Source organism: Nannobrachium achirus (assembly GCF_963921795.1).
Source record: "Nannobrachium achirus genome assembly, chromosome: 12".
Lineage (NCBI taxonomy): Eukaryota > Metazoa > Chordata > Actinopteri > Myctophiformes > Myctophidae > Nannobrachium > Nannobrachium achirus.
In genome coordinates this window covers 28233674-28261067 of record NC_137832.1, presented here as the reverse complement: position 1 = coordinate 28261067, position 27394 = coordinate 28233674, and the positions used below count along the sequence as shown (strand labels likewise).

The 27394-nt window shown below is 41.6% G+C and overlaps 2 protein-coding genes across 2 annotated transcripts; one reads left to right on the top strand and one right to left on the bottom strand.

Annotated features, from left to right (window-relative positions):
• Positions 1-2897: 2897 nt before the first annotated feature.
• On the top strand, positions 2898-6719 carry tbx16 (T-box transcription factor 16; the record flags this gene model as incomplete). The annotated part of the gene is given in 10 exon segments (XM_080738547.1): positions 2898-2988; positions 3370-3526; positions 3943-4045; positions 4464-4628; positions 5152-5298; positions 5408-5484; positions 5608-5706; positions 5708-5795; positions 5800-5999; positions 6254-6719. Coding segments are annotated over 10 exon segments (1593 nt in total).
• A 5908-nt stretch (positions 6720-12627) lies between these two features.
• Positions 12628-21166, bottom strand: klhl22 (kelch-like family member 22). The gene is made up of 8 exons (XM_080739108.1): positions 21046-21166; positions 20225-20563; positions 19949-20114; positions 19550-19861; positions 17777-18186; positions 17068-17260; positions 15922-16155; positions 12628-15303 (listed from the first exon to the last, which is right to left on the bottom strand). The coding sequence occupies exons 2-8, from the start codon at positions 20443-20445 to the stop codon at positions 14959-14961; spliced, it is 1881 nt and encodes a 626-aa protein (XP_080595234.1). The 5' UTR covers positions 20446-20563; positions 21046-21166; the 3' UTR covers positions 12628-14958.
• Between the last annotated feature and the right edge of the window lie 6228 nt (positions 21167-27394).

Genomic DNA, 27394 nt, shown 5'->3' with positions numbered 1-27394 from the left:
ACCCATTTAGACTGGGAGTGCATTATTACGGATTATGTTATGCTTTAACTTTGAAAAATGGCAGATATACAAGCTCACAGCACAGCACAGAGTGCCGCGCTGCAAGCTTATAGATCTGCCATTTTTGAAAAATTGTGAAAATGGGTTAGGGTTAAGTCTTTGAATATTTAAAATCCTTCTAAGGTTTTTTGAAAAAAAGGTTTCTATGTCAGTGGTGCGAGTTACAAATGTTTGCTTAAAAAATACATATATTCAAAGATTTGCACACATGGCACTCGGTGCCGCGCTGTGAGCTTGTATATCTGCTATTTTTCAATATCTAAAGTATAAAATAATTAAGGCCCCTCCACCTTGGGCCCTAGTAACTCAGTCCCACTTTTCCACCCCTTGTGACGCCCCTGCTTGTGTGTCTGGAAGTAGTCCAAAAAAATAATAACTTGCTTTCATCCACTGTCTGCCTGTATGTTCTCAATGTGACAATAGTCCAACTGCAGAATTTACATTATCCTGTAACTTTTTAAAGCCAACTCCTCCATGTAACATCATTGTAATAACATGGTTAACATGTAACCACTTTCAACATGGCATCCCTGTTTTGGGCATGTCATATTTTTCAAAAAATAGTCAATAGTTGTATATAACTGTAGATTGGCTATTTTCACTATTCGGCACACAAGAAGTTATTGGGGACTTCAGTGGGTAACATGTCTGAAAATCACAAGTGTACGTGCATGTGTGTGTGTGTGTGTGAGAGAGAGACGAGGGGGGCTCAGCTTTTGTCAGATGTAAGAAAAGAAAAAAGATTGGGAACCACTGATTTAAATATAAAGAGCTGTGTGATTTATCTCCTTGAGAAACAGTTCAATTTAAAGGGTCCTATGCTGGATACCTGGTAATCTGCAACTGGGAGAGGAAGATTACCCAGTGGTCCCTGGCTGGGAATTTAGCGTTGGCCCTCAGAAGTGCAAAGTGAGGAGAGCAACACTGAACCTGTGATTAATAACTCCTTCACAACAATTGGGTTCACGTAAAGGAGCATAATGCCACACATCACACTTCCTCAAGTTCTCCCACCAAGGTGACTCCAAACCGGGGGATTATTGAGATGATCCTCTCTGGCTGTTATCTTGTTTTGTTTTGGCATTTTATGGTTTATTTAAGACGGATACAGTGAGAGTTGAGACAGGAGAGAGAGGGGGGATTACATGCACCAAAGCACCTTGGGTCGAACTTGAACAATCCACGGCTACAATGTCGAGCCGAAAGCAAACAATTTTACTTGTGTGTAGCTTTCTTGTAAATGGGATGTAACAAATGCAGTCTAGAGTCATTAGAGCTTTGCATCTTTTAATTGCTTCTCGTTGATGACACCATTATTCTGTGTTCGTATTCTAAATTGACTCATCATAGGGCCCTTAGACAAGCAACTCAATAATTTCACAGGCACGTCGCTGTAGTTGTAAACATGTAGTTGTAAACGTCTTTAGATGAGTTTAACTGCTTGTCCCTCAGGTGGCCGTGCTCTGCTCATTTGCAAAGTGCCCGTCTGTCTTCGGTTCTAATAATATTAATTGGTGTTAGTTTCACATGCATTTGTTTTTGTTTAGATTTTTTTGCAATAGAGCTGTTTTTCATATAATTGCTGAGGCTCAAGCAGCAAACATTCCCATTGTGTATGTCTGCAAGAAAACTACTAGACAACAGATGATATTGTATGCTATATGTAAATGTCAGAATACAACTTGAGATTGGGTAGGTGTAATTGGACGTGTTGGGGGAAGCTTGCATGAGATTGGATAATTCTGTTTTTAACGTAAACCCCAGCCAGTGGAGACAGGACATTTGGAACTGGGCTCAGATGTGAATTCAGGTTCTCCATTCAAACAATGCTTGTGTTTAGCATTTGCATTGCCTATGGTAACAGGGCACAATGCAAGATGTGGACTATGAATAACGCTTGTAGATTTGCTCTGGATGTGAATGGTTGGGATGGTTCAGCTATTGGGGAAGGTCTTTATTCTCTGTGTCTCTCTTGGCCCATTCATTGCTGACTTGGGCTTGTGGTGCTAACAGGCTGTTAATTGCTTGCCCATACAGTGTCTTTCTCCACATGCAGAAACCAGGTCTTCAAGGGAAACTAGCCTAATGAGATTATCTATCAATGCATGGCCCAGTCTAGACACCCAATACACAACCCCCACTGCTGGCCACTCTGCAGCCATCAGCAAATGCCCTCAGGTAAAACTCACCTGGAGAATTACCGTGGTATCATCACCCTATTATGGGTTTACACAGAGGTTCCCTCCCACGTTTCAGTTTCTATTATGGAGAGTGGCCCTAAGCAGAGACATTTAGGAAAAGTGTGAAAGTGTGGCCAGATATTGCTGTAATTTTTAATGCAAATCCACACCAGTAGGCAACATTTGTATTTAGGAGACTCATAGGCATCAGAACTTTTGTTTGGTTGTGGCGACCAAAAGGCTATTATTTAATGGGGAAAAATAAGAAAATGCATTGGGTTATTTTTACAATTAAATCTTGTTAATTCTACGAGTTCTGTCAATGGAATTATATGGGATATTTGACCACATTGCATAAAGACACTAAATGTCTATTTTGTGTACACTTATGTCCCAGTTGTACTTAGGCTATGTCTGAATTGCACTTATGTCTGAATTGTATTTTCACAGATTCTGTGAGCGGGACAGATGCACTCTTCATTGGGGAAGCCTGTCCATATTTGTTTAAAAGTCTCTTAGCAGTTAATAAAGATGCATTTCCTCCGTCCCTCTTCCTGTGGGGACGGTATCAAGGCTCTGTTAAGTCTCTTTGATTTCCTGCACCCTCCAATCAGAGTGGAACATTGACCCATCATTGTGCCACTTCAAAGACACAGAATGGCTGTCTTGACCCCTCCCACTGCAGGGCTCCCCTTAAAAGTCAGGGACACCCCATGCCACAGATATGTCCTGCTGCAGTTCTGCAGAAGTAACTGATGACTCAACATTGACTTGCTGCCTAACCTATTTCTTAAGCCACTGGATTTTACTCAACACACAAGAAGACATAGGAGGGACCGTGGACCAATACCAACATTCACTTTGGATATTTCAGGATAACCGGGCTACAGATTGGCCCTATCGGCATTATTCTTCTCCGCTTCTCACTTGCCGCCGCTGAATCGGAAGAATGCAATCCATTAGAGGTGAGCATTACTCTCTGGCCCTGGAGATTTCATCGCTTTGTCAAAACAGGATTCTCCTATAATCTATAGCATTCATGTCTAATTTTCATTTGATCACAATGGCTCAAATATCTTGATCTTCCAGAATGTTAGTTTCTAATGAATCCATCTCTACCCTTTGCTAGACATGAAGCCCAACTTCAGTATCCCACCTCCATCCTCTGTGGCCCCTGGACCTGATGCTTACCACCAGAGCAGCATCAAGCTCACTCTAGAGGACAATGACCTCTGGAAGGACTTTCATGAAATTGGAACAGAGATGATCATTACTAAATCGGGCAGGTAAGATAAAGAAAAGACACACACTGCCAAGCAAAAAACAAAGTTAATTTAACTCAGAGAGTGTAAAGATGATTATTAAAGTGACATTGATATCAGTGTGATACTATAATATAACTGTATACTATAATGTATGAAAGCTATCTAAAGTTGTAGTTATTGTGATTTTTTAAATTACATTAGCCCTGGTGTCCCTATCCTGGGCTTGTCATAATAGTCAAACCTTTGCTGAAAAACGCTGACCTACAAGCTCACAATGCACTGCAGGAGATTTTTAAACAAGAAGGGGGTTAACAGTCAAGGATAGCCCACTGGGGGACCGCAGTCAACCAAGTATATATGATTTTAGTGGTTAAGGAAGCAGTATGTTTGTTGCTGCTGTCTTGTATTTATGCATGTGTGCATTTGTTGTTTTTCAGGAGAATGTTTCCCCACTGTAAGGTCAACCTCGCTGGCCTGATTCCATGTGTCAAGTACATCTTGTTGGTAGACATGGTCCCAGAGGATAGCTTCAGATATAAGGTAAGATTTCTTTCAAGAATCCAGTCAGAAAGTAATCTCATTTCAGCCCTTGACTAAAATATCAATACTAATACACCGTTGTATGTAAATGGAAACTATGCGAAATGTTTAATTCATCCCCACACCTATGACATTGGAAATAGAGTTCCCTAACTAAAATTGTTACTACAACTCCATCCCCCTGTTTATCACCCCCCCTCCTTGCACATCAAAGGATGTTATCTCTTCCTGTTTTTCTATCCCCTGCTGGGACCCCACTGTACTATGCCTTTTTCTCTGTGGGTGGCAACCAGCCAGCCATCACTCTGTGCTCTATCTAGCCTGCCCCTAAAACACTGTGGGAAGGGAAGACGGTGCCCTATCATAATATCACCTTTTTGTATGGCAGATAATAATGACACTTTGGCTTATCTTCTAGTGGAATAAAGAGAAATGGGAGGTGGCAGGAAAAGCAGAGCCCCAGCCTCCCTGCAGGACCTACGTGCACCCAGACTCTCCCGCCCCAGGGTGCCACTGGATGAAGCAGTCTGTCTCCTTCCTCAAGCTGAAGCTCACCAACAACACCCTGGACCAGCATGGCCATGTAAGTTCAACTGAAAACACAATGAATGTATTTTAATGTCATAGAACTAAGTCCTCAGTTCCACTCAAAAAATGATAAATCATAATTGGAAAAAAAAATCATAGAATGGTTGCTAGTAGAGCAATTTATGGTAAAATAAAGTGCTAACCTTTCAATGAATACAAATTAAGCAGAATACATTATTGCTTATCGTCGTTGTCGGGTAGAAACCTCGTATCTCCAAGTTTCAAATTTCTACATTTTTTCGCAAAGTCCTGCATCATCATACAAGGCCGTCGCACAAAAGTAGTGAAAACAGCAGATCTACAAGCTCACAACGCCTCGCGGTGCGAGGCGTTGTGTGCTTGTTGTGTGCTAGTTTAAATCATTTTCAAAATGATAAATGAGAAAACTAACGTTTTGGACATACCAAAGGTTTTCATCCGACAACAACGTTATCTTTGTGTGAAGTGTGCATGCTCTATTTCTATTATATACTGACTTATTTCGCTGTAGATTTTAATCAGTTTTTTTCTCTCACCAGATCATTTTGCACTCCATGCATCGGTACCATCCGCGCTTCCACCTGGTTCAGGCAGAAGACCTGTACAGCGTCGGGTGGAGCATGTTTCAGACATTCACCTTCCCCGAGACCTCGTTCACAGCGGTCACTGCTTACCAGAACACCAGGGTGAGTGTTTTTTTCCCACTGTTGCTACTGTGACTCTTGCCACGCATAAACATTACAAGAGAACAAGAACTCTAACTGTGATTTTAAACCACTTTTGTTCTTCCCCTAGATAACAAAACTGAAGGTGGATAACAATCCGTTTGCAAAACGTTTCCGTGATGAAGAGGAAGGAACTAGTGGCAAAAGGTAATTACCGTAAATGCAGTATGGTGGCATTACTTTGAACAGGTTCATTTCGGTTTGTTTACATATTGGATATGTACGCTCTCTTTCTAACCAATACATTTTATTATTATTGTTTCTTTGCAGACGTGCAGCCAAAGCCGGAGGCTGCCCAGAAAAGAGAGCCAAGAAGAATGCCATGATGAAAAGGGAGTCTGATGAGGACAGTCCTACAGGTACGGCTGGTTTCAAAATGTTCACTCTGTCGGTGTTTGTTTCTGTTTGTGATGATGGCGAATATGTTTTGGTCTTTATTTAATTCATCTTTATTTGATTACAGGTTTTTCATATGAGGGTTATGAGGGAGAGGAGGGAGATATCCCAAAAAGCAAAGAAGAGGTCAAGGAGGAACGCTACTCCCCATGGGCCGCTGAGAGGGAACAGAGTGTGCGCACAGAATCCCCCGCAGGCACTGACACGAGAGATATGTACAATACGGAACAGCTTGTACCAGGACCAGCATCTTATCAACCTTACAGGTAATTAATGACTTACACCCTGCACCACTAGCACAACCCTGACGAATGTTGGGAAATAGAAGCACTTGTTTTTTCATGCTAAAAAACCTTAATGCCTCCCCTTTTCTTCTAATGCCCAGGGCTCATCTCTGGGCATTCTCAAAGCTAACTGTTCTTGATGCCTGGCGTGCATGTGTATTGTGTCAATAGGGACATGAAATTCCTGTTCTTGGTTTGTAAGATGATTCTGAACCTTCTCTTTTGATTTTTTTTAGGATCCATGAGTTTGCAAAACCTCCCTCTCCTTCCTCCAGCGTGGGCAGCAGTAACGGAGGCTCAGGACATACAAGCTTCGAGTCCCTGGCTAGAGTCCCCGATGTTGCAACTGTGCCGGATCACCCCGATTCTTCCAAGTCCCGTACTCATGACAACGGACCATCTTCTTGTGGGCCACAGCAACAGCCCCTCCCGGCCCACCACCAGGACTACGCTACCGGGGTACTCAACATGAGCATGGCCCAAGCCAGTAAGCAGGGAGTGCTTAGCCATCACCACATCTACAACCCCTATGGTGCTGAGCAGGCCCTGGGCCAGTGGGGCGGTCCTGGTCCCACCCAGTACCCACCTCCTCCTCACCATTTGCCCGCTGATTACACCACACAAGCTGTGCACCATGGGTATCACCATAGCAATGTAGCGGAATGGAGCCAATACCCACTCTTTTCCTATTCTTGTTGGTGAATGTATCCCGCAACGTGGAGAGTTATACTGACTGACTGAGGGTGACGCTGTAGAGGCAGTTGCACACATCTTTCTGGGGGTGTTGACCCCGGTGCTCACAGCTATGAGAATGCATGCCCAGACATGGCCGATAGCCAGAGACCGATGGAAAGACTGAAAGGTGACATTGAGTGAGGAGCGACCTATTACCACCGTATCTGAGGAGCGCACTGGTCGCACGGTTCAATATCACAGCAGAGTCCAGCACGGACTGCAACCAGAGTGCTGATTAGTTGTTGTTATGAATTGTCTATTTATTTTGTATTTGAATTCCTCCTGTCAAGTTTAAATAGCCTATTATTTTTGTAAAAAGCGTGAAAAAGAGTGTGCGGTTATTTGATATGTTAAAACTGTGATGTGATCTGTATGAAAATAAAAACCTTAAAGTTATTTTAATTAATCCTTTGTGTCGATCTTTAAAACATAAATATATAGCAACCTGTTTTGAACACTTCTTTTGAAGTGGAATTCTACATAGCATTATTTTATTTTATTTATATTTTAGCAAATGTAAGACAGATATGGAAATGACCAGACTTTTTTTTTTAATTAAAAGTGTGGAGAAGATATAAGGCATAGAGCCATAAGGCCCTTTTCCCCTTCTTATTTACCTGCACATACTGTCAGTATGTCTTCCATTCAGAATGTGCAGATTTTTTTTGGAGCGGTGCAAACGGCTTCCCACGTTTGACTTAGTGTGTATTAATGATGGGCAATCCCGTTCATTTCAGTGAATGCATCATTTTGTTCACGGTAATGATCTGTTCAAGCGATTTGTTCACTTTCACTGTTCATAGCGCGATCGTCAAGTGAAAAACACAATCGCAGGAGCGTTTTTACTACGTCGCGAGTACAGCCCGTCCTCGACACATTTCAGGGATTTGAACGAATCGTTCACAAGTCTCGCTAATGATTCGATTCTTATGAACGAATCACTCTTGAACGACACACCACTAGTGTGTATGTCTCTTTGTATCATGTATGTATGCAGTACCAACAGGTGCAATCCCAGTGGGTGACCAAGTGGCAGGCCTGGGTGACCAAGTGGCGCTGTTGCGCAGCCTAGACAGAGACACACACACACACACACACACACACACACACACACACACACACACACACACACACACACACATACACACATTCAACTGCACCACTCACTTCAAACTGTGTTTGATTTTCTTTTACTTAGACCTGTAGTAGGCTCTTGAGTTAATTACCTAAATAATATAACTGCACATTTTCTGTGAATTGGCCTATATGGGACTTGGTTATCAAAGACAGATCTCCAGCATGGGAAAAGCTGCTTTCAATTCCACATGAAGGCACGTGCAAAGTGCAACATGCACTTCACAGAGAGGCTGACATATCTTCCAACCACATCCATGTGCCTCCAGCTAAACTGTACAAAGGTCTAGAGATGGGGAGTCAGCTAAAAAAAACTAGGGACACATTTATTGCTAGCCAATAATGGCCACTTCCATCCATCCATCCATCCATCCATCTTCAACCGCTTATCCGGAATCGGGTCGCGGGGGTAACAGTTCCAACTGAGACTTCCAGATTTCCATATCCCGAGCATCCGACCGTACTAGATGCCCGAACCACCTAAGCTGACTCCTTTCCAAGTGTAGGAGCAGCGGTTCTACTCCAAGTCTCTCTCGGGTGACTGAACTTCTCACCCTATCTCTAAGGGATCCCAGCCACCAGTCTGAGGAAACTCATTTTGGCCCCTTTGTTGTAATGTGTTGCTTGGTAACGATGTTAAAATGTCTATTCTTTCAAAAATATATATATTTAAAACAAAAATTGGGGAAATGATCTGAAGTAGGCATAATGCAAAGTCAGCTATAGCCTACATGATTGCCTGCTACAAAACATGTGGCTAATCAGTAAGTCATTGTGGGCATACGTTTAAGGGTAAATTTGGGTCTTATAATGATGATTATCATTGATGATTATTTCAGTATGCACATGATGGAACTAAGCATGTTTTTTCCCCTGACAAACCAAATGTCAAAACTTTACATTCATTGTTTAATGTCTATGGCATACATGTACATTGAGCAGCATTCAAACATTTGGAGATGCCAAAGATCATAAGGAAGAGCAACAGGTCTTAACAAGACAGTTGAGTTCTTTGTCTTGGGAAACTTGTGGGAGCCAATCAAAGTTGGGCTCTCATAGACTTTACTATAGAGTAAAATAATACAAAAAATAAATATGCTTTAAGTAGCATGTGAGGGGTCAAACTAGGTGTTTTTCGGGATTCTGAATCCAATGCAAGCATTTGTTTTGCACGAAAAACATTCCTTTCCGAGAAACGGCCACCACAAAACTGTTGAAAAGTGATGACTCATCACTAAACCATACTTTTATCACTTATATGGGGTCCGTTTTTAGCCCAAGGAATGGTTTTCCTGCAAAATAAATGTTTGCATTGGATTCAGAATCCCGAAAAACACCTAGTTTGACCCCTCACATGCTACTTAAAGCATATTTATTTTTTGTATTATTTTACTCTATAGTAAAGTCTATGAGAGCCCAACTTTGATTGGCTCCCACAAGTTTCCCAAGACAAATCTGCGATGCCCCTATAGCCAAAAATGTTCCATATGGCATGTTCTAACTGTGTACCAAATTTCATGCTTCTTTCATAAAGTGCACGATTCCATCAAAATACTGCCCGAAACGCCTGCACTACAGGGGCTCCTTCCTCCACTAAATCTGAGTGACAATGACATTTGTTTTCATGTTCATAAGTCAAGACCAAAAAATGTGGAGTATTGAATGAATGAATTTGGTTATTTCTAACATAAATTAAAAACAAATAAAATACAAAACAGGAAAAAAAACAGAACAATGTTTGAAAAGGAATAGTATGAAAACTCCTACTCCTCACCAATGGTAAAAGTAACAGTAGTAAACTAATAACATCAATAGACAAAACCAATGTGTACCTATTTAAACCCTGCATAATAATTGAGTTATTGGCTATTGGATGGGCTGTCTAATAGCCAACAGTGGACACATTGAGTACGGTATTTGATACTGTTGCATTGCAGTATGTTCACTTAACAAGTAGTTTGCATCAACAACGTAATCAAAGACGTAACAATAAAGTACAACCTTGAACCTTGAATCAATGTGTATTTTTGTCTCCATCAGGCCAGACAGCCGAAGGCTGTTTTCACTGGTAGTCTGAGTGTAATAAATAATATTAATAATTTTAACTGGAGGGGAAAGCACCAGGACGGTCTGGGGTGGGATCTAGGATCCAACTAAGGTTACAAGTGAAGATAATACACACGTTTTGAAAAACAGTACTTCCTGACGTAGGCATAATGTTTCTTTTTACTTTCCATTAGCTGATGTAATGGATGACAGTAGTTTCTGTCCCAACCCAACATGCATTAAAAGAGCCTTATTACTGTGACTCTGAACAGCTAGGGTGTGGGCGGGGGAGGTTCACCTGCTGAGGTTTACCCACTGGCATCATAAAACATGCTACGACTATCATTCTCCATCTCAATGAGCGTTAAACAGCCTGAAAATGGGGGGCTGTCGGCTTCCTTTCACAGTTGAAAAACAGGGCTGTTCTGGGTGGATATGAACCGCTAATGACCATCGTAAAGGCTAGGATGGGAGGAGGAGGAGGGGATATGTCATCCCCCAGGAACAATTCTGCGGTGATGTGGGCTTTTACTCAGCTCAATTCATTAGTTAGTAGGCCTCTTGAGCCATTAGTGGGGCCGGATGTCTGGTCACTTTCTCCTTTCCCCCCAGCTGAAGCATGATGCACGCCAGTTTATTTACACATTTTGCTGAAAAAGGGTAATGGAGAGCAGAGTGGCATTGGTATTGAGCATTACTACATAGAACAGTCAGTCATCCTGCCTGTGCAACGTGGAACAGTCACATGATGTAATATTTGTGTTTTGGGCTGGAAGATATTTTTTGTCCCCCTGGTTTTCAGTGAATTATCTCACCTGTCAAAGACACAACAACACATGTTGCGTTCCAGCTATCCTAAGAGCAATGTTTGTGAAAGATCAGATTCAAATTAAAAGGTACATTACAGTTTTTCCATGACCATGGCATGTGTGGAGGACTAACACATATTCCAAATGTAGAAACAAATGGTGCGATTAGAGTGTCACCATCAGAACACAGCAATGTCTTGCACATTAGAAAGACTAGCATTTTGAGGTGGAAACATGGAGAATGCACAGGCTTAATCATAGCCTATATAATTTGAGAGTGAGAACTCAGGTGAACAGCGGCATATGTTATAGTTTCAGTGAGCTTGAAAATCGGCATGTTATAGTTTCAGTTTCAGTGACATTGAAAATCTCTCTCTCTCATATTTGAACAGCCTTTCGGCTTTTAAGTCTCTCGGACTTAAAGGCCATCGGAAAATCACCACGTGCCCGTTGTAAACAAAGAAACATGGCATCAGTTAACAGAGGAAATAAAGTTCTTTCAAACTAGGGCTTTCCTTCTTAGAAAATAGTTTTTTTTTGGCAAGTCATACGATGAAAATAGGTAGAACAGGTTGTTGTGCAATCTTTGTCCATGACTGAAAGGGGGAGTAGGTGACCAAAGCTGTACTTTATTTTTGTAGTAGTAGTAGAAACGATTATGGAACATGATTATTATGGTATCTAGAATGGATGTGAAATCAAACAATCATAGGATGGGTTGTACTTGAAGAAGAACAGCCCCCCACTCAAACTAACCGATAATTCTGATAATCTGTATGCCCAAACTGGGAATAGAGTCCAGTCTGGAAGCCAATGTGATTTAGCTGTGCTTTGGGCCCGGTGTGCAGGGGTCTGGACTATGTTTCTGGATGTCTAGGTTCAGGTTGGATGTACAATTAAAGATACCCTTTCAAGTGCAGAACTACATCCAAGATGTCTTTTAACATTTCTCATTCCCCACCATTCTAAAGACATTCGTAGGGACAACCTTGTTTATGCTCAATGTTATGTCACCCTTCACAGCAGGAGAAACAGCAAGAATAGGGCGCAAGCACTTAGCAATGTAAACCCCCACTCCCACTGAGTTTAAACTGCTCAGCACTACACCAATGGGCAATTTAAGGGTTTTAATTGCTCGGATAATGGACAAGCAAAGAGCAACAGATCGACCTGCACTGAGATGATGGTAAAGGCCTCTGGCAAGGCTAAGTGCATGGCATATGTCTTGATTATCCCCCAGGTGGTGATAGTTTTAGGATGAATAGACTGCTATTAACAAACACATAAACATAAATATTGTTCCAGGTTGATGTCCAGTGGAAGTGTGAGCAGACTTGCAGCCAGACATCATGATGGGGGCTGGCACAGCAGTGTGAAATAGAGAGGGGGTGCACTGACTTGGGGCTGGTGGGGGTAACAGATGTAGATGAAACAGCCTTTTAGAGAGGAAAGCAGCAGTCAAGCTTCATAAAGTCAATGGACTATAGGGCCAAATGGAGAGGAACTGGTAGAGACTGGGCGGGATAAAGGGCAAAACACAACAACCATCACTGCCTGCTCACTCCCGCTTAGTGGCTTCCATTTCAGTTCAATTGAGAAACACAAAGATCAATGGGAATATTCTCTTTCAACTACACTGTAAAATGCTCAGAGTTAAATTAACAATGAGCATTTTACTGTGTACACACACTACACAAAATGGACCGCATAAACCTTTGGGAGACAGGTATAGACCAGGAGGGGGGAAACCTCCAAAGCCTATACTCTGAATGAAACGTAATAGAAAAAGAAATCACATGTGAAAACTGCAGTGTATTATTATTTTTTATTAATTTCCAAGCTCTACCCATGAATCGACTTCATTACTTGCATATTTTGACCCTTAAGTGTGGCACTGAATTAAAATATCGAGTCATTGTTCCCCAGGCCTTTCTGTAACAGATAAATAATGCATAGTAGTGGTATGGATGTCATAAGCAATAGAATGAGGCAACATTCTGAACTCGTACACAGTTTCTATACAATTAATTTAACTTTGGAAGAACCTTAAGTTTTATAGCTACCTAAACATGACCAAAGTCTATAAATATTTATATTAGAGGAACAATACCGTAAAGGCCCATCACCATCAAAACCAAATATAATGTGACTGAGAAAACAAGGCACAAACAATGACATTTATTATTAATGATTACTCGGAAGTTATATTTTTTTACTGCCCACATAGTTTGGCAATAATCACTAGTGGATAAGACTGGTAAAAAACACCAACAGATTATCCTTCAAGCTCAGAATTGAACAATTCAATTAGCTTGTTAAGGACATTACAAAATGACACAGCCACAATTAATAGTCTTAAGGGTTCGGTCACACTGAACTTTGATTCGGCCTATGCAGCAGACTCTGCCAATGCTTTTCAATGCAGGGTTCCCACACATTTTTACCAATTAATTTCCAAAACTTTTCCAGAATATTTAACCCAATTTCCAGGACTATACAACAGTAATTCAGCTCAATAACGAGTCGCTTACTCCTATGCGCAATGCCTAAAGACAGGTAGTGTATGCCAGTGGTTCTCAACCTTTTCAGGCCGTGACCCCCGAAATAATCATATTTGAACGGCACCCTGACGAGCACTAAGAGTAGAGGAATTTTGTATAACACGGTTTTATTGTGAAAATAGCCGATCTATTCACAATTTCTTCCTCTAATATTTGACAATTTGACCAATGTTGAATTTGTCATTTCATACTAGGTATTAACAAAATCAATAACCAAAGACAATGCATAGCCATTTTTTCCAGGACCTTCCAGGACCCTTGATCAATTCCAAAACTTTTCCAGTACTGGAAAAATATTTTTCTAATTTCAAAATATTTCCAGGAATTTCATGACCGTGGGAACCCTGTTTGAAAAGCATTGGCAGAATCCATCTCATAGGCATAATCAAAGTTAGGTGTGACCACCACACCCTAAAACCTACTTTATGCTTTGGCGAAAAAGTATTGTCTGACAAACATTATGTATTTTCAACTTAAAAAAAAAAGTGTTGACAAGTCTAAGATCAAATCGGAAAATAGCATTGATGAGCAAAGTGTATTCCAGAAAACCCTGTTATAATTGCATAGCCTATATTGCTGCTGAGGGGGACAAAGTGAGGGGGAGTCACCTATAACATTAAAGGAGCTATAGTCAACTTTTTCATTGTAGGGCTGACACTTTGTTTACATCCTAGTCTATAGACTAGAATGTAAACAAAGTGTCGGTCTGAATAGAAACACATATATGAATCTTATGTTTTAATAAAATATTTTCGAAACATTATTTTTATTTTAGCATCCGTTTTTCAAGAAAAAGTTGACTATAGCTCCTTTAATTCATGTAGGTATTTACATGTGTGCTAGGCAAGGATTGGTGGACAGATTAAATATCTTAACTATTATACTTTAGCAATAACAACAACAAAAAAAGTAAAAAGGCCCAGATTATCATTTTGGTTCAGAGGCACTCGTCAAAGTGGTCAACATGTAGGGACGCAACAACTCTCCAAAGCTGAGGAACAAAGTGCTTAGGCCTAGAATTATTGAATGCTTTAACCAGTGAAAAATAGCAGATATACAAGCTCACAGCGCGGCACTCGGTGCTTGTAGATCTGCTATTTTTGTCGTGAAAATGTGTGCAAATCTTTGAATACATGTATTTTCAAAGTGAATGTTTGTAACTCAAATTTTGCTTCTGGGGGGTCCCTGGAACTAGATATTTTGAGATGGGGGTCCGTGGCCAAATACATATAATTTTGGGGGTCCTTCACATGAAAAAGTCTGAGAACCACTGACATAGTAGTCTCTCAAGAACAGACTAACTGAGCTCCAGTTAAGTGAAAAGGACCTTTTATTTGACGATGGCTAGCCAGATTTCTGACAAAGAAACATGAGTTTTTCAAAAAACCTTAGAAGGATTCAAAAGACACTTATAGAATCGGGTCAAAATTCTAATTTTCACGATTTTTCAAAAATAGCAGATCTACAAGCTCGCAGCGCGGCACTCTGTGCCGCGCTGTGAGCTTGTATATCTGCTGTTTTTCGATAGTTAAAGCATAAAATATTAATACACCATACCCGTTCTAAATGGGTTAACAGACAGTCTTGAGCTCCCCGATCATTCCGAACAACACCGCTGCTTCTGGACAGCATCAGTACCCTACAAGAAGACTCAAATCAGTCGTCACTGGAGTCCTCCTCCGTGTTGTCCATCTCCACGTCTTCCCAGGGGGCCTTGTTGCGCTGCTCCCAGGTTTTGGCCTGAGCGAGAACAGCCGAGGGGAGGAGCAGCACACAGGCCGCCAAACCAGAGATGCGGCCCTCAAACGGCATCCCGTCCGTCCAGTCGTCCGTCTCAGTGTTGTATATGTGAACATACCTCATCCTTCTGCCTTTATCATGGGAGCGCCCTCCCAGTATGTAGATGAAATTGTTCAACGCAGCAATGCCTGGTTCACCATGTCCAGCTGGGAGAGGGCTCACCAGAGACCAAGAGTTAGCTGCTGGGTTGAAGCACGCCACCTGAAAAGTTGGAAAACGCATTACTCTCTGTTACATCTGTAGCAGTGTTGATTTTGTTGACTAAAACTATGACGAAAAATGTTTGTCGACTGTGTTTTTTTCATTGACGAAAACAAAATAAAAACTAAGCTGTGAGGACTAAAACTAAGACTAAATATATTGACAATTTCGTCAACAAAATAGAAACTAGACTAAAACGTTAGGGAGGGACTAGTGCTGAAGAGAGTCATTTTATGTTTGGTTGCTCTCAGGTGTTGAGTGCTGAAAATAGCAGATCTACAAGCTCACAACGCGTCGCGCTGCGACACGTTGTGAGCTTGTAGATCGGCTATTTTCAGCACACAACCAAGTGTAAAATCAGTCATTCTGATGCCATCAAGGCCTGCCAAAATACATTTAATTTGACTAAATCAACTGTAGATTTAGTCGCCTAAAATCTTATGTTATTTGGTCGACTAAAACTAAAACTTTTCAGGTGACTAAATTGTGACTACAACTAAATGGCATTTTAGTCAAAAGACTATGACTAAAACTAAATAAAAAATGTCTGTCAAAAACAACACTGATCTGTAGTGCCGTACAATTGGTAACAACCACCAGGGAATGGAGATGCTCTACCTTAAGGACATCACGGCGGTAGCCACGCTGGTCATTGCTCCCGCCGATAACATAGGCACGTCCATTAGCAGAAGCCATGCCGTGCCATGCCCGCTCAACGGGCCCCTCTGCACATCCTGCCCACTCATTGGCAGCTGGGTCAAAACAGTACGTCTCTTTTAGGTATGTCGCACCTCTGCGTCCACAGGTGATGTATATTTTGCCATTCACCACTGCTCCAGCATGGGCATACACCTAGAAGGAAGGCTGGACTATTATTATTATTCAAGGACATGTCATATCATGAAAAGATCAAATTTACCTTTGTTTCACTGAAACTTTGTATAACTATAACACCTATCCACTTCCACTCACAGATCAAGTACTGACTGTTACTGATTTACGTATCTTTGTATTTGGCTGGACAAAAAGTTTAAATTTAAATGCCAATCTCACTAGCAAACTGCAATAGAAAATGTGGTTCTTTTACATAAATAAATTGCAAAATGAGGATTGTTGATGCACTTACGTTAGTTCTGGGTTATAGTGATGTCATTTCTAATAAATAAAATGCCAACCCTACCACTCTTTTACCCCTCAACACCAATCATATGTCTCTTAGATTCATTACTGGTGATCATTAAGGAACGTATCATAGCAAACTTGCATCTTTATGATAAAGTGGGAAGGTCTTCTCTCTCAGAGGTGACATTGACAGATTGGTATCAGTTTTTAATCTTCTTTCTAGGCGATAAATTACAGTTCTTATCTGACACGCTCAAACGATAAGGTCACCACATGCACACACAGTCTGAACTTGAACTTATTTTTTGTTTCCAGCTTCCTGGAATAGGACCACAAATCACATCACCTACCTCGGTTTGTGGCTGATCTGGTATCTTTTTATGTTTTTGTCCTATTCATTTAAATATATGTATTGACTGCGTTTTAATTGTTGAAATAGTTTGTCATCTTGACGGCTTTATGAATGAGATTTTAAAAAAAAAATCTTCAAGAAATGAACAACATTTTCCATTGCCATGTCAACTCTATGGCAATACCTATATTTCTTTTTTTGTGTGGCCATGTTAAACTTTAAATGGAGTTCTAGCACCATCAGGTGGACTGTAAGAGTATTGTGCAATCAAAATGTCTGTTCTCACATACCTCTCTCTTGAGGGCAGCAACATATTCCCAGGTGTTGGTCTGTGGATTATAGCATTCCACTGAATCCAGTTCGTTGCTGTAGTCCCGCCCACCGATGGCGTAGATATGTTCGCCCACCACACAAACACAGTGGTCGGCATGCTGCTGCTGCAGAGGCTTAACCATGCACCAGCTGTTGTGACGAGGGTCATACCTGGGAAGAGAGAAAGGATATCAAAGCAATCAAGTAGAAATATGACTACGTTGCCAGGTTAGTAAGAAATTCAATCGGCAGTAAGCGGATTAGAGGGTGCAAATAGAGTTAAAAATCGAATCAAGTGCAAGCCCCGACCAGGAGGAGTGAGAGAGAGACAAAAACAAATCTTTCGACTCATCTTTCGTCCAATAAAAACGGACACGTTCACTCCATCTCAAATAATAACATTTTAAATTGTTAAATATTTCCAGAATACAGACAAACTATTTGACACAAAAAGTTCTTCTGAGTGTTATTTAAGTCAGTGGTTCTCAAAGTGGATTCCAGGGACTTTGTGGGTACCTTAATGGGGGTCTAAATTTACCCATACAAGTCTGTAACTCTAACAGCATACAAATGGAACCAAATGGACCCTAGCGGGTCCATTTGGTTCCATTTGTATACTGTCAGAGTTAAGGGGAGACCTTGAAATGTAAAAGTTTGAGAAACACGGATTCAAGTCGTTGTTCCCACCTCCAGCAGCGGGTCTCAGCTCGAAATCCACTGGTGTTCTTGTCCCCTCCGATCAGGTAGACAAAGTTGTTTAGCACAGCGATACCCTGGTTTGACATGCGTGGAGCCTGATTTGCAGTGAGCGTGCGCCACTTCTCCCAGCTCGGGTGGTACACCTGGAACAGATCTTCTGTGTCCGAGAGGGATCTGGAGTTGAACATCCCCCCAAAGCCCACAATGCAGCGGAGGCTGGAGCGGGGCTGGGTGAGAGGAACTTGCAGAACAGGCTGCCTGATCTCCTGCTCGTGGTAGCGCAGCGCCGCTGCCACCGAGTCCCTCAGCGGGCACTCCTTCAGCCGGCCATACAGCCTTAGCAATACCTGTTTCTCCATCAGGCAGAAACGCACAGCCTCAAGCATCTTCAGGTTGTCCTTCGGGACAGAAAATGACATTGGATATGGTTAGCATAGATCATCTAACTGTATTAATGGACACAGGCAGCAAGTTTTCATCTATACTATAGATCAGGGGTCTTCAACGTTTTCAGTTGAACACAAAAATGTGGTGGCTACCACAAACTGCATTTCATGCTCTACTACCAGTAAGACGCCTAAGGGCGAAAAGCGACCTCGCCCCAGTCGCGCCACGTCTTGGCCATGGCCATCTGGCCAGTGATGTATATCGGACCAGTTACCCATATATGGAGACCCCTGGTAACCATAAATATTCACAGATATGGGCTTAATTTTAATGACATAAGGGATCTCCATATATGGGCATAAAGGGTATTTGGTTCCCCTGACATCACAGTGATGTCAGAGCTTGAGAGTCTGCGTGATTTCAGAGCGGCAAACCCATAGACCGTAAAAAAGCGCACACGGACGGACAGACACGGACATGATGTGCCGTTTCTCATAGTAGACTGCGACCTTCGGTCGCAACTAGGTATGCTGGAACCAGCTCAGTGGCCCTGTAGTTAGTGTCCGCCCTGAGATTGGGAGGTCAGGGTCCGTTACCCCAACGGGTCTTACCAAAGAGTAAGACTATAAAAATGGTAACCAATGCCTCTCTACGTGGCATTCATCATGGGGTTGGATTGGGGTAAGTCTCTATGTCATCTGTACTTGTGTCATGTCCAGGGGTTGTACTTGTGCATCTATATTTCACATCATCATTGATCTATAGCAGGAGTGGGCAACTTTGATGATGGCGAGGGCCACTATATTTCCACCTTCACTCCAGAGGGCCATTGTCATTCTAGTATCTCATACAAAAGAAGCAAAAATAGCAAATCTACAAGCTCAAAACGCATCGAGCTTGTAGATCGGCTATTTTTACTGCTTTTGAATTGGAATCCTGAATAATTTTTTGTTATTTTTTAATTGGATCCTGAAATGTAACATTTTGATTTCATTTCAAACGCATTTAGTTATATACTCATGTTAACTTTATGAACCTGAATACAAATACATTGGACATAAAAAAATACATTTTAGTACTACTAATATACTAGTCATTAAGCTACTTATAGACTGGCGGAATTAAAGCAGGTCATGTTTAGAATTGTAACAGCTGAAATCAATTATAATATCAGTATTCCGGTATTAACCTGCGGGCCGCATTACAGTAAGTAAAGGTGGGGGCCGCATGTGGCCCCTGGGCCGCCAGTTGCCCATGTATGATCTATAGCTATGGGTAATGTTCAGTAGGAGTTTCTACCCCCACATTGCAAAGAACTTGTTTAGTCAGACAGACACAAGAGGCTTAGGTCAAGCGGACACATTTATGACCCACCTGCAAGCACACCTGGTCTGTCTCCACCTGCTCAGGACTGTAATGGTAGTGCAGCGCTGCCTCGTACACCTCGTTCTCCGAGTCCACAGCAAGTTCGTCGCTGCTCAGCACAGCGAAGACTTTATCTGGGGGGAGCTGACGGTAAACCTCGGTCCGAGAAAACGTCTGGATGTTTTTGAGGATGTACGTGTGCAGCTTGGACTGAAGTTGTTGCAGCCCATACATGTCAGCCAATCTATCCACCTCTAATATATTACTGTCATCCAGCCATGAGAAGAGGAAGTCGCAGCAGAAGCCGATAACATCCTCGATCTGTGAAAACAAACAGAGCTTGGTTAGTTAGTTGTGTGTCACGAACAAGTCAACTAAAGAGGTAAGAAAGGGGTAAGAGAAGCCTACCTGTACCAGAGTGGCTGCAACAAGGACTTCCTGTACATTATCTACATCTAAGTCAATCTCTGACGTGTAGATGAAATCAAGAAGTTTTGTCATAGCCAAGTAAGTCACACCATGTACTGGGATCTCTGTCAGCTGTGTCTCCCGGAGCCCTCCAGCAAACATCCCCCTAATGAAGACAAATTGATTGAGCAGGTAAATGGTGGCTGAAATAACTCCATTGGAGTTTCCTTTACAAGTAGTCAGGTGAAGATAGCAGAGATAATATGTAACTCTTACCTAAAGTAATCGCAGGAGGCTGCCAGGAGGATACGGTGGGCTTGAATGGGGCGAGCCTCCACCAAGAGCACAACATCAAAAAGGATGCTATTTTCCCTCAGAGCAAGCAGGCCGCCCAGTAAGCTCTGGGAGTGGCCAGAACTTCTGTAGGTTTGGCGGCCGCAGTGGCCCGATGAATCAGCGTGACCTCCCATTGGGCTCAGCTCGCCATCCTCAGCCATCGCAGGAGGATCCTTGTGGCTTGGCTACATTCCTTGTGCCTGCCTTACATTACTAATACCGACACCATCTTTGCATAGCTTCACTCTAGTAGTTAAAAGGAATGAGCGTTGGTGGTATCTAAAGAAAGACATAAGTAGGAAGTGGAGAGATTAAACTGGAGTCATGATGTTTGAAGAAACACTTAGCTTGAAAGGACTAAGGAGTAATAATAATAATAATACATCTTATTTGTTTTTGTTTTATCTGCTACAATATAGAATAGAACATTTGCAAAAAAAAATACATAATTATCTTATTTGTCTAAAAAACATGGTGTGTGCCTGTTTTCCCGGAAGTTCTATATTTCACACAGGCTGCAGTTCTGTTTCTGAACGATAAGCATCGATCCATCAATAGAATTACGTCCCTGGACGAAACAATGCTTTATTATTTTGTGACCAACATTGGGGAGCAGATAATAGAGATACTATGGTTTAAACTCGTAAAATAATAGACAGTGGTGTGTAAACGTTAGCTGACAAGCTAAGGTGGGAGCACGGATTAAACCAAACAACAATACTAGAATAAGACAGAAATTGGATTAAAGGAAAAAGTCTTACATTACATGTAAACCCTCCAAGCTTTAAATTTGATTTAAAATGACAGCGCACGCATTGCTGGTTTAGGCGTAGGCAGCAGACTGAGGCTTGACAGAATCAAAACAGGACTGTTTACTTTCGGTGGTACAGTTGAGCCCATAGCTCGTAAGGACGGTCACGCTGTTGGCTAATGGATAGTTGGTTGTTAGGCAACCACCAGTGGTGTAAAGCCACTGGTTCCCAAGCACTGGGTCGGGACCCATTTGTAGGTCTTGGACACATTTTTATGGGTCCCTCTATTTTTGTTTCCTACATTTTGTTTTTAATTATTATTTCAACATTTAAAAAATATATATACATATTTTTCATTAATTAAAAACAATTATTTATTTCAGTAATTTCATGAAGAAATCAAAGAAAAATCTAACAAATTCCATATTAGAACACAAATGTTTAAGAAGTAGTGAAAATAGCCGATCTACAAGCTCACATTATGCATTGTGAGCTTGTAGATCTGCTGTTTTCACTTAGTTATTTGTACTTTACTTGAGTATATCCAATTAACAATACTTTTATTTTATAGGTCTACTCCACTGCTACTTGAAACTGGAAGTCAACATTCTGCATAATGATTACTTTTATTTTTGGTACTTTAAGTGCATTTTGATGCCAATACTTTATGCGTTTGCGTTTGACACACTTGTAACTCTACCAATGACAGCACAGCCGTCCATCCAGCCTGTGGGACCTGGGACCTATTAATAGTAGCCTACACACCATGATCACTGTCATTTTTCACTTCGTTTCTGGCATCTGCTTGCTGCTTGCCTGCTTGCTTGTAACAAAGGCCAGTCATAATTTGTTACACGATGGCACTGAGCATCTCAATATCAAACACAAGAGGGCACTGTTTCCTTCTTGTGTGACCTGCTCCTAATTAAGAGAGGAGAGAACTCAGAATCAGGAGACACACGTTAAATTGGAAGTGATGACAACGAAGTGAGAAGACTGGAGCAGACTAATTGGAACTGGAACAACGTGAGTAGAGATATTGGTCCAATCTATACATGCACGCACACACACACACACACACACACACACACACACACACACACACACACACACACACACACACACACACACACACACACACACACGGACGGTTCTATAAACAGAAACAACTGTATAATAAGGTGGTGGTAGCCTGGTAGGAAGGCAGACTCAAGACTAATTGTTATTTACAGTGCTGGGACAAACACATCACCTTAATGGGGGCGAAATATCCAAACAATTCAAAAGCTCTTTAATGATCAATTAAAAAAGGGCATGTGGGCAATGCCTAACCTCTGTCTACTGGCTTGACTCACTGCTTTACTCCTCAGTGTAATGTGCCAGCATCAACCATAACATCTGCAGGGTAGTCATTCTCTATGTTCCTAATTCAGGTAAGGTACCTGTCCTTTAACTATTCTCATGTACAGATCTTCTTATTCTTTCCTTTTTTTCTACAACACATCAAATGTATTCACAGATCTGAATACCATAAATTCTCCACATGAAATTCCCTCCACTTGGACTGGTCATCAAAGATGCTACCAATCTTATGTGCCCCCTTACACATTGTATCCTGCATGCTGAGTGGAAAAGGAAAAACTATTTAATAATTAATGCTTACTCTTGTACAATGTCTTCTGTTTCCTTTTAAACAGAAGATATGCTTGTAATTATTAACACAAAAGCATATAGTGTAGAGTAGGCCATGTTGACTACACCCTTAGGAAGTTGGAAGCATGGGGACAGAATGGTGAGACAGCACCCAAACAAACAAGAGGCATTTCCCTTACTGTGTTTTTGATTTACTCACTATATTGAAGAAGTGAGTTGTTTGATAGGTTTCTGAATTTCTTTCTGAGGCTTCTTTTTTCTTCTTCTTTTTTTTTCTTTTCTGTTTGAGGCCTTTAGGTTTGATCTTGAAGCTGAAATGTCAAAAAGGCCTTTGGGTTTTCTGTTGCTCTGTTTACAACTTCACTGTTGCATTGAAAGGTCCCATAGAAATAGGGTAAAAGTGATTGCTTAATAGCAACAAGTGCTAAAATTAACACTGTAGGATAATATTTCAGCTTCGGTGGTAAACCGCTCCATAGAGTGGATGTGCGTGTGTCTGTAGCCACTTTTTCCTCAGCGTTTTGCCTTAGCAATGTGTGTCTGTAGCCTGTATTACATCACCAATTACATCCTAGACCTATATCCTAGTCTGAAGACGTTATGCAAGCACGACCACCGCTCACTTCACATTGGGTGTGACTTTTTAACCTTTTTATTTACCCAGGGGAGGTTAGCTGAGAACAAATTATTTTTAGGAACACCCTGCTTCACACTCATACAGACAAAAACTTGTTTTTGTCGCTCCTTGAGGGTAGACGTGTTCGGAAGTGGCTCAGCAGTTTACATTTTATTTCTTATTTTATTTTTTTCTATCTATCTATCTATCTATCTATCTTTCTATCTATCTATCTATCACAGTGGTTCTCATTCTCAACCTTTTCAGGCCATAACCCCCCAAAATAATCAAACTCAAACTGGAGACCCCCCACCCTGATAAGAACTTGGACTGTAGGAGTCCAAGTGTTTTTTTCTTTTTTGTCTCGGTTCCACTGATAATGTAGTGAAAATAGCAGATCTACACGCTCACAATGCCTCGCAACACCAGGTGTTCTGAGATCTGCTATTTTCACAACATTTGCCTTATATTATTTGACAATTTAGCCAATGTTTGATCAGTTTTTATTGTATAGTTTGTTGATTACTTTTGATGCCATATGGTCCTTTTCTTTTTTCTTTTTTTTGGCATTAAAAGGGTCTTAAAATTCACTTCACTGTCCTCTGGCGACCCCCCCCCCCCCCCCCCAATTTCACCTTGACAGATATTACATTTGGAATTGCCAACTATTTGATCTTTAGAAATCTGGCTTTAGCTTCTCTCCTATGTTATCTTAAATTTACAAAGTTTGCAAAGAGCAACAGTTGACTATTTAAATATTAGATAAGCCTCCAACTAAACAAAGTGTTTATCCACGTTGGCTTGCTATTTCTTGGAAGTCAGACTTCTGCACAAACTCACAGATAGGGTTCCTAAGTCATCCTGTCATGTCACTCGATATTGCTTTAGTTTAAAAAAAAATTGCATTCCTCTTTGCCACAGACTTGCATTTGAATATAATTTCCTGACACAGTTTGTAATAATCTACCCCTTGATTTATTGTCCAGTCAGTCTACATCCTACTATAAATGTGTGAAATCTCTGTCTGTCTGTCAGTCCGTCCATCCACTTGCCTGTTCGTGAGTCTTTAGTGCACGTATCTCGAGAACTGGGCGAGACATAAATTCTGCACTTGCGTCGGTGATGACCATGGAGTGCCATGCCCGGTGTCAAGTCGGTCAAATAGGTGCATGTCCAGAACCACTGATCCGACCGATACACCCATATAGGCAATATAGATAGATATATGGGACCAACAACTAACTTCAAACTTGCTACACACATCGACGAGAACCCGAGTGAGTGTGGTGAGGCGTCGAGTTGAGTCCTTGTATGGGCCATTCTGTCCGTGATGTCAGTCTCAGTTATCTCCATCCATATCCGTATACTTATACATACGTACATACACACAAAGCCAGATATAGGAGCGGTTAGCACTCCTCAAAAATATTGATAAAACCAAAAATCACCATATAGGCCAATGGAGTACCCCCATCTCATAAGTCATAGTACTGGTGTCATAGACTGACCTGAACTCCATATATGGCCATAAAAGGGACACAGATAGATGGTTACAACAGGCACGCTGACAACCGCGAACAACAGGTATTGCATAACGTCACTGTCGGGCAGAAACCTTGTATCTCCAAGTTTCAAATTTGTACGTTTTTTCGCTAAGTAAAGCCCTGCTTCATCATACAAGGCCGTCGCAGATCTACAAGCACCGCGAGGCGTTGTGTGCTTGTAGATCTGCTGTTTTCACTAGTTTAGTTCATTTTTTAAATGATAAATACAAAACAAACGCTTTTGGACATACACGGTTCCCCGGCAACGACGATAACCAAGTGGGGAATGCATTTCCATCGTTCCCGACTCGCATCGTTCCCGAGAGGGTCTAGAAAATGGAATTATAAGGTTTATTTTTTGTGTAATTTCTCTTGGCTCAGTGCTTTGGTGTACAACATGTTATTTTAAATTTGATCAGTGTCATAAGCACTTAGTTTTTCTCTTCAAATTATTCACGAGGCCACTCTTCTCAGAGCATTGAAATTGACAGTGGGAGACCCGTGAGCGAGGCAATATGTGCACAGCAACATCCTCAGTGTAATAAATCAGTAAATTACTGGGACGCATAGAGGATAGAGGACTTAAACCCTAGTCTCTGCAGTGGTGGTGGGCACTGGCAGGAACTTTACTCCTGCATGACCCTGACGCCCTGTTGTTGGAATTGTTATTTCAGTCCATATTCAAAGGGATGAGGCAACTGACTTTACAATACAGCAGTATTATAACTATACAGACAGCAACATAGCCTACACCCTACAGAATACAGTGTAACAACAATTGTATAGGCTAGGGGTCTTCAACAGGGGATCCGGGACCCCTAGGTGGTCCTCCAAATCTTTGAGTGATAGAAACTTTTTATCTTCTTATATATATATTAACCACTTGAACCCTGGTGTTCATATTCTGAGAACTTGAGCCGAAAATAGCAAATCTACAAGCTCACTCACAGCGTCTCGCAGCGCGAGGCGTTATGAGCTTGAGGTTTGGTGTAGAGGGGAAAAAGAGCAGACTAAGTACAGAGTGAAAGGTCAAGTTTGTGACTGACTGACTGACTGACTGACTGACTGACTGACTGACTGACTGACTGACTGACTGACTGACTGACTGACTGACTGATTGATTGATTGATTGAAGACTTTATTAGAAGTTTGCATAGAAAAGGGTACAGTTTCATGACGGTACAGTTCACTGGTACAAGGTCAACTAAAAAGAGATCCTAGAAAAGACTAAGCTTATTTCCATAGGAAACCATTGAAGTATCTAATATAACATTGAATGACAGACGAATAGAACACAGTACTATGCAGTAGATATAGTAAAAAAAAAAAAGTAAATAAAAATAAAATAAACAGTGCAAAAAATATATACAGTAGGTAAATACAAAGGAGGGTCAGGGGAGGCTGGGCTAGGTTTGTTATTGACAGTTGCGAATGGCTGCCACCTGTAAGTGGTTTTTCAGGGCGATTTTAAAGGATGCTATATAGGGAACCACATAGAACCAGATAGATATTTTGTAAAGTACAAACCATGAAAAGTTGTCGCTGATCTGATCTGATCTGATCTGGGGGCCCCATGGACACACGCGCACAGACATTGCAGGAGGCTCTTCCTCCTACAGGGTCACGCTGTAATAACATACTGTATGCTGTAGTGAGATGCTGAAAAGTGAGTGTACAACCTCTGCTCCACACCATATAGCTCCAGCATACTGCATCTGAAGGACCTGGCTGACCTGGGGACAGTGCAGCTGATTACTCTGGGACATCTGAGCCCCAGTGGTGCCACTCACTCACCTCACATACAACCCAACATGGTTCCCCTGCCAACCAGCTGCCAACTATGGTGTGGTAGTTAAAGAAGTGGTCTGGACTATTATGGCAGTCATCTTATAATACTTCTACAATAGTGCAACGACCACGCAAAAGACCCGGCCGTAACTTGCTCCTCTAAAGGCAGGGGTTTTCAAAGTGGGTGACGGGGCACCCTGGGGTGCCATGACGGCAGTCCAGGGGTGCCGCGAGATAATTTGATATTTTTTGGAATGTATTTGGACACAATATTTAGTATCATTTTAAACTTGAACTTGAAATAAAACTTTATTTTCAGTCAGTTCTAGCCAAAATGGCTATTATCTCAATGTTTTCCTCGCAACATAATCACTAAAATATGCTATAAATATGAGGTGCTGGGAGTGGAAATTATGAATATAGTGTATGGGTGCTTCGGATGAAAAGAATATTTATAGGGGTGCCCTGAGCCAAAAGAGTTTGGGAACCCCTGCTCTAAGGGAGCTAGCTCTCAGAGCCCCTTTTCTACTGACGTGGCCCAACTAACACCACACCACTCCACACCGCCCACTTGTGCCAGGTTTTCCACAACAAGGACCTGGGTAGAGTGGTGTGAAAGTGGTACTAAACGTGGTACTAAAATGTATCCAATCCAGAGTAGGTCTGATCTAGACCAAATAGGGCCAAACACTTCATAATGACGGATCACTCACTGACCTTTCATTTAGACCACAGGATATAGTTACATGATAATAGA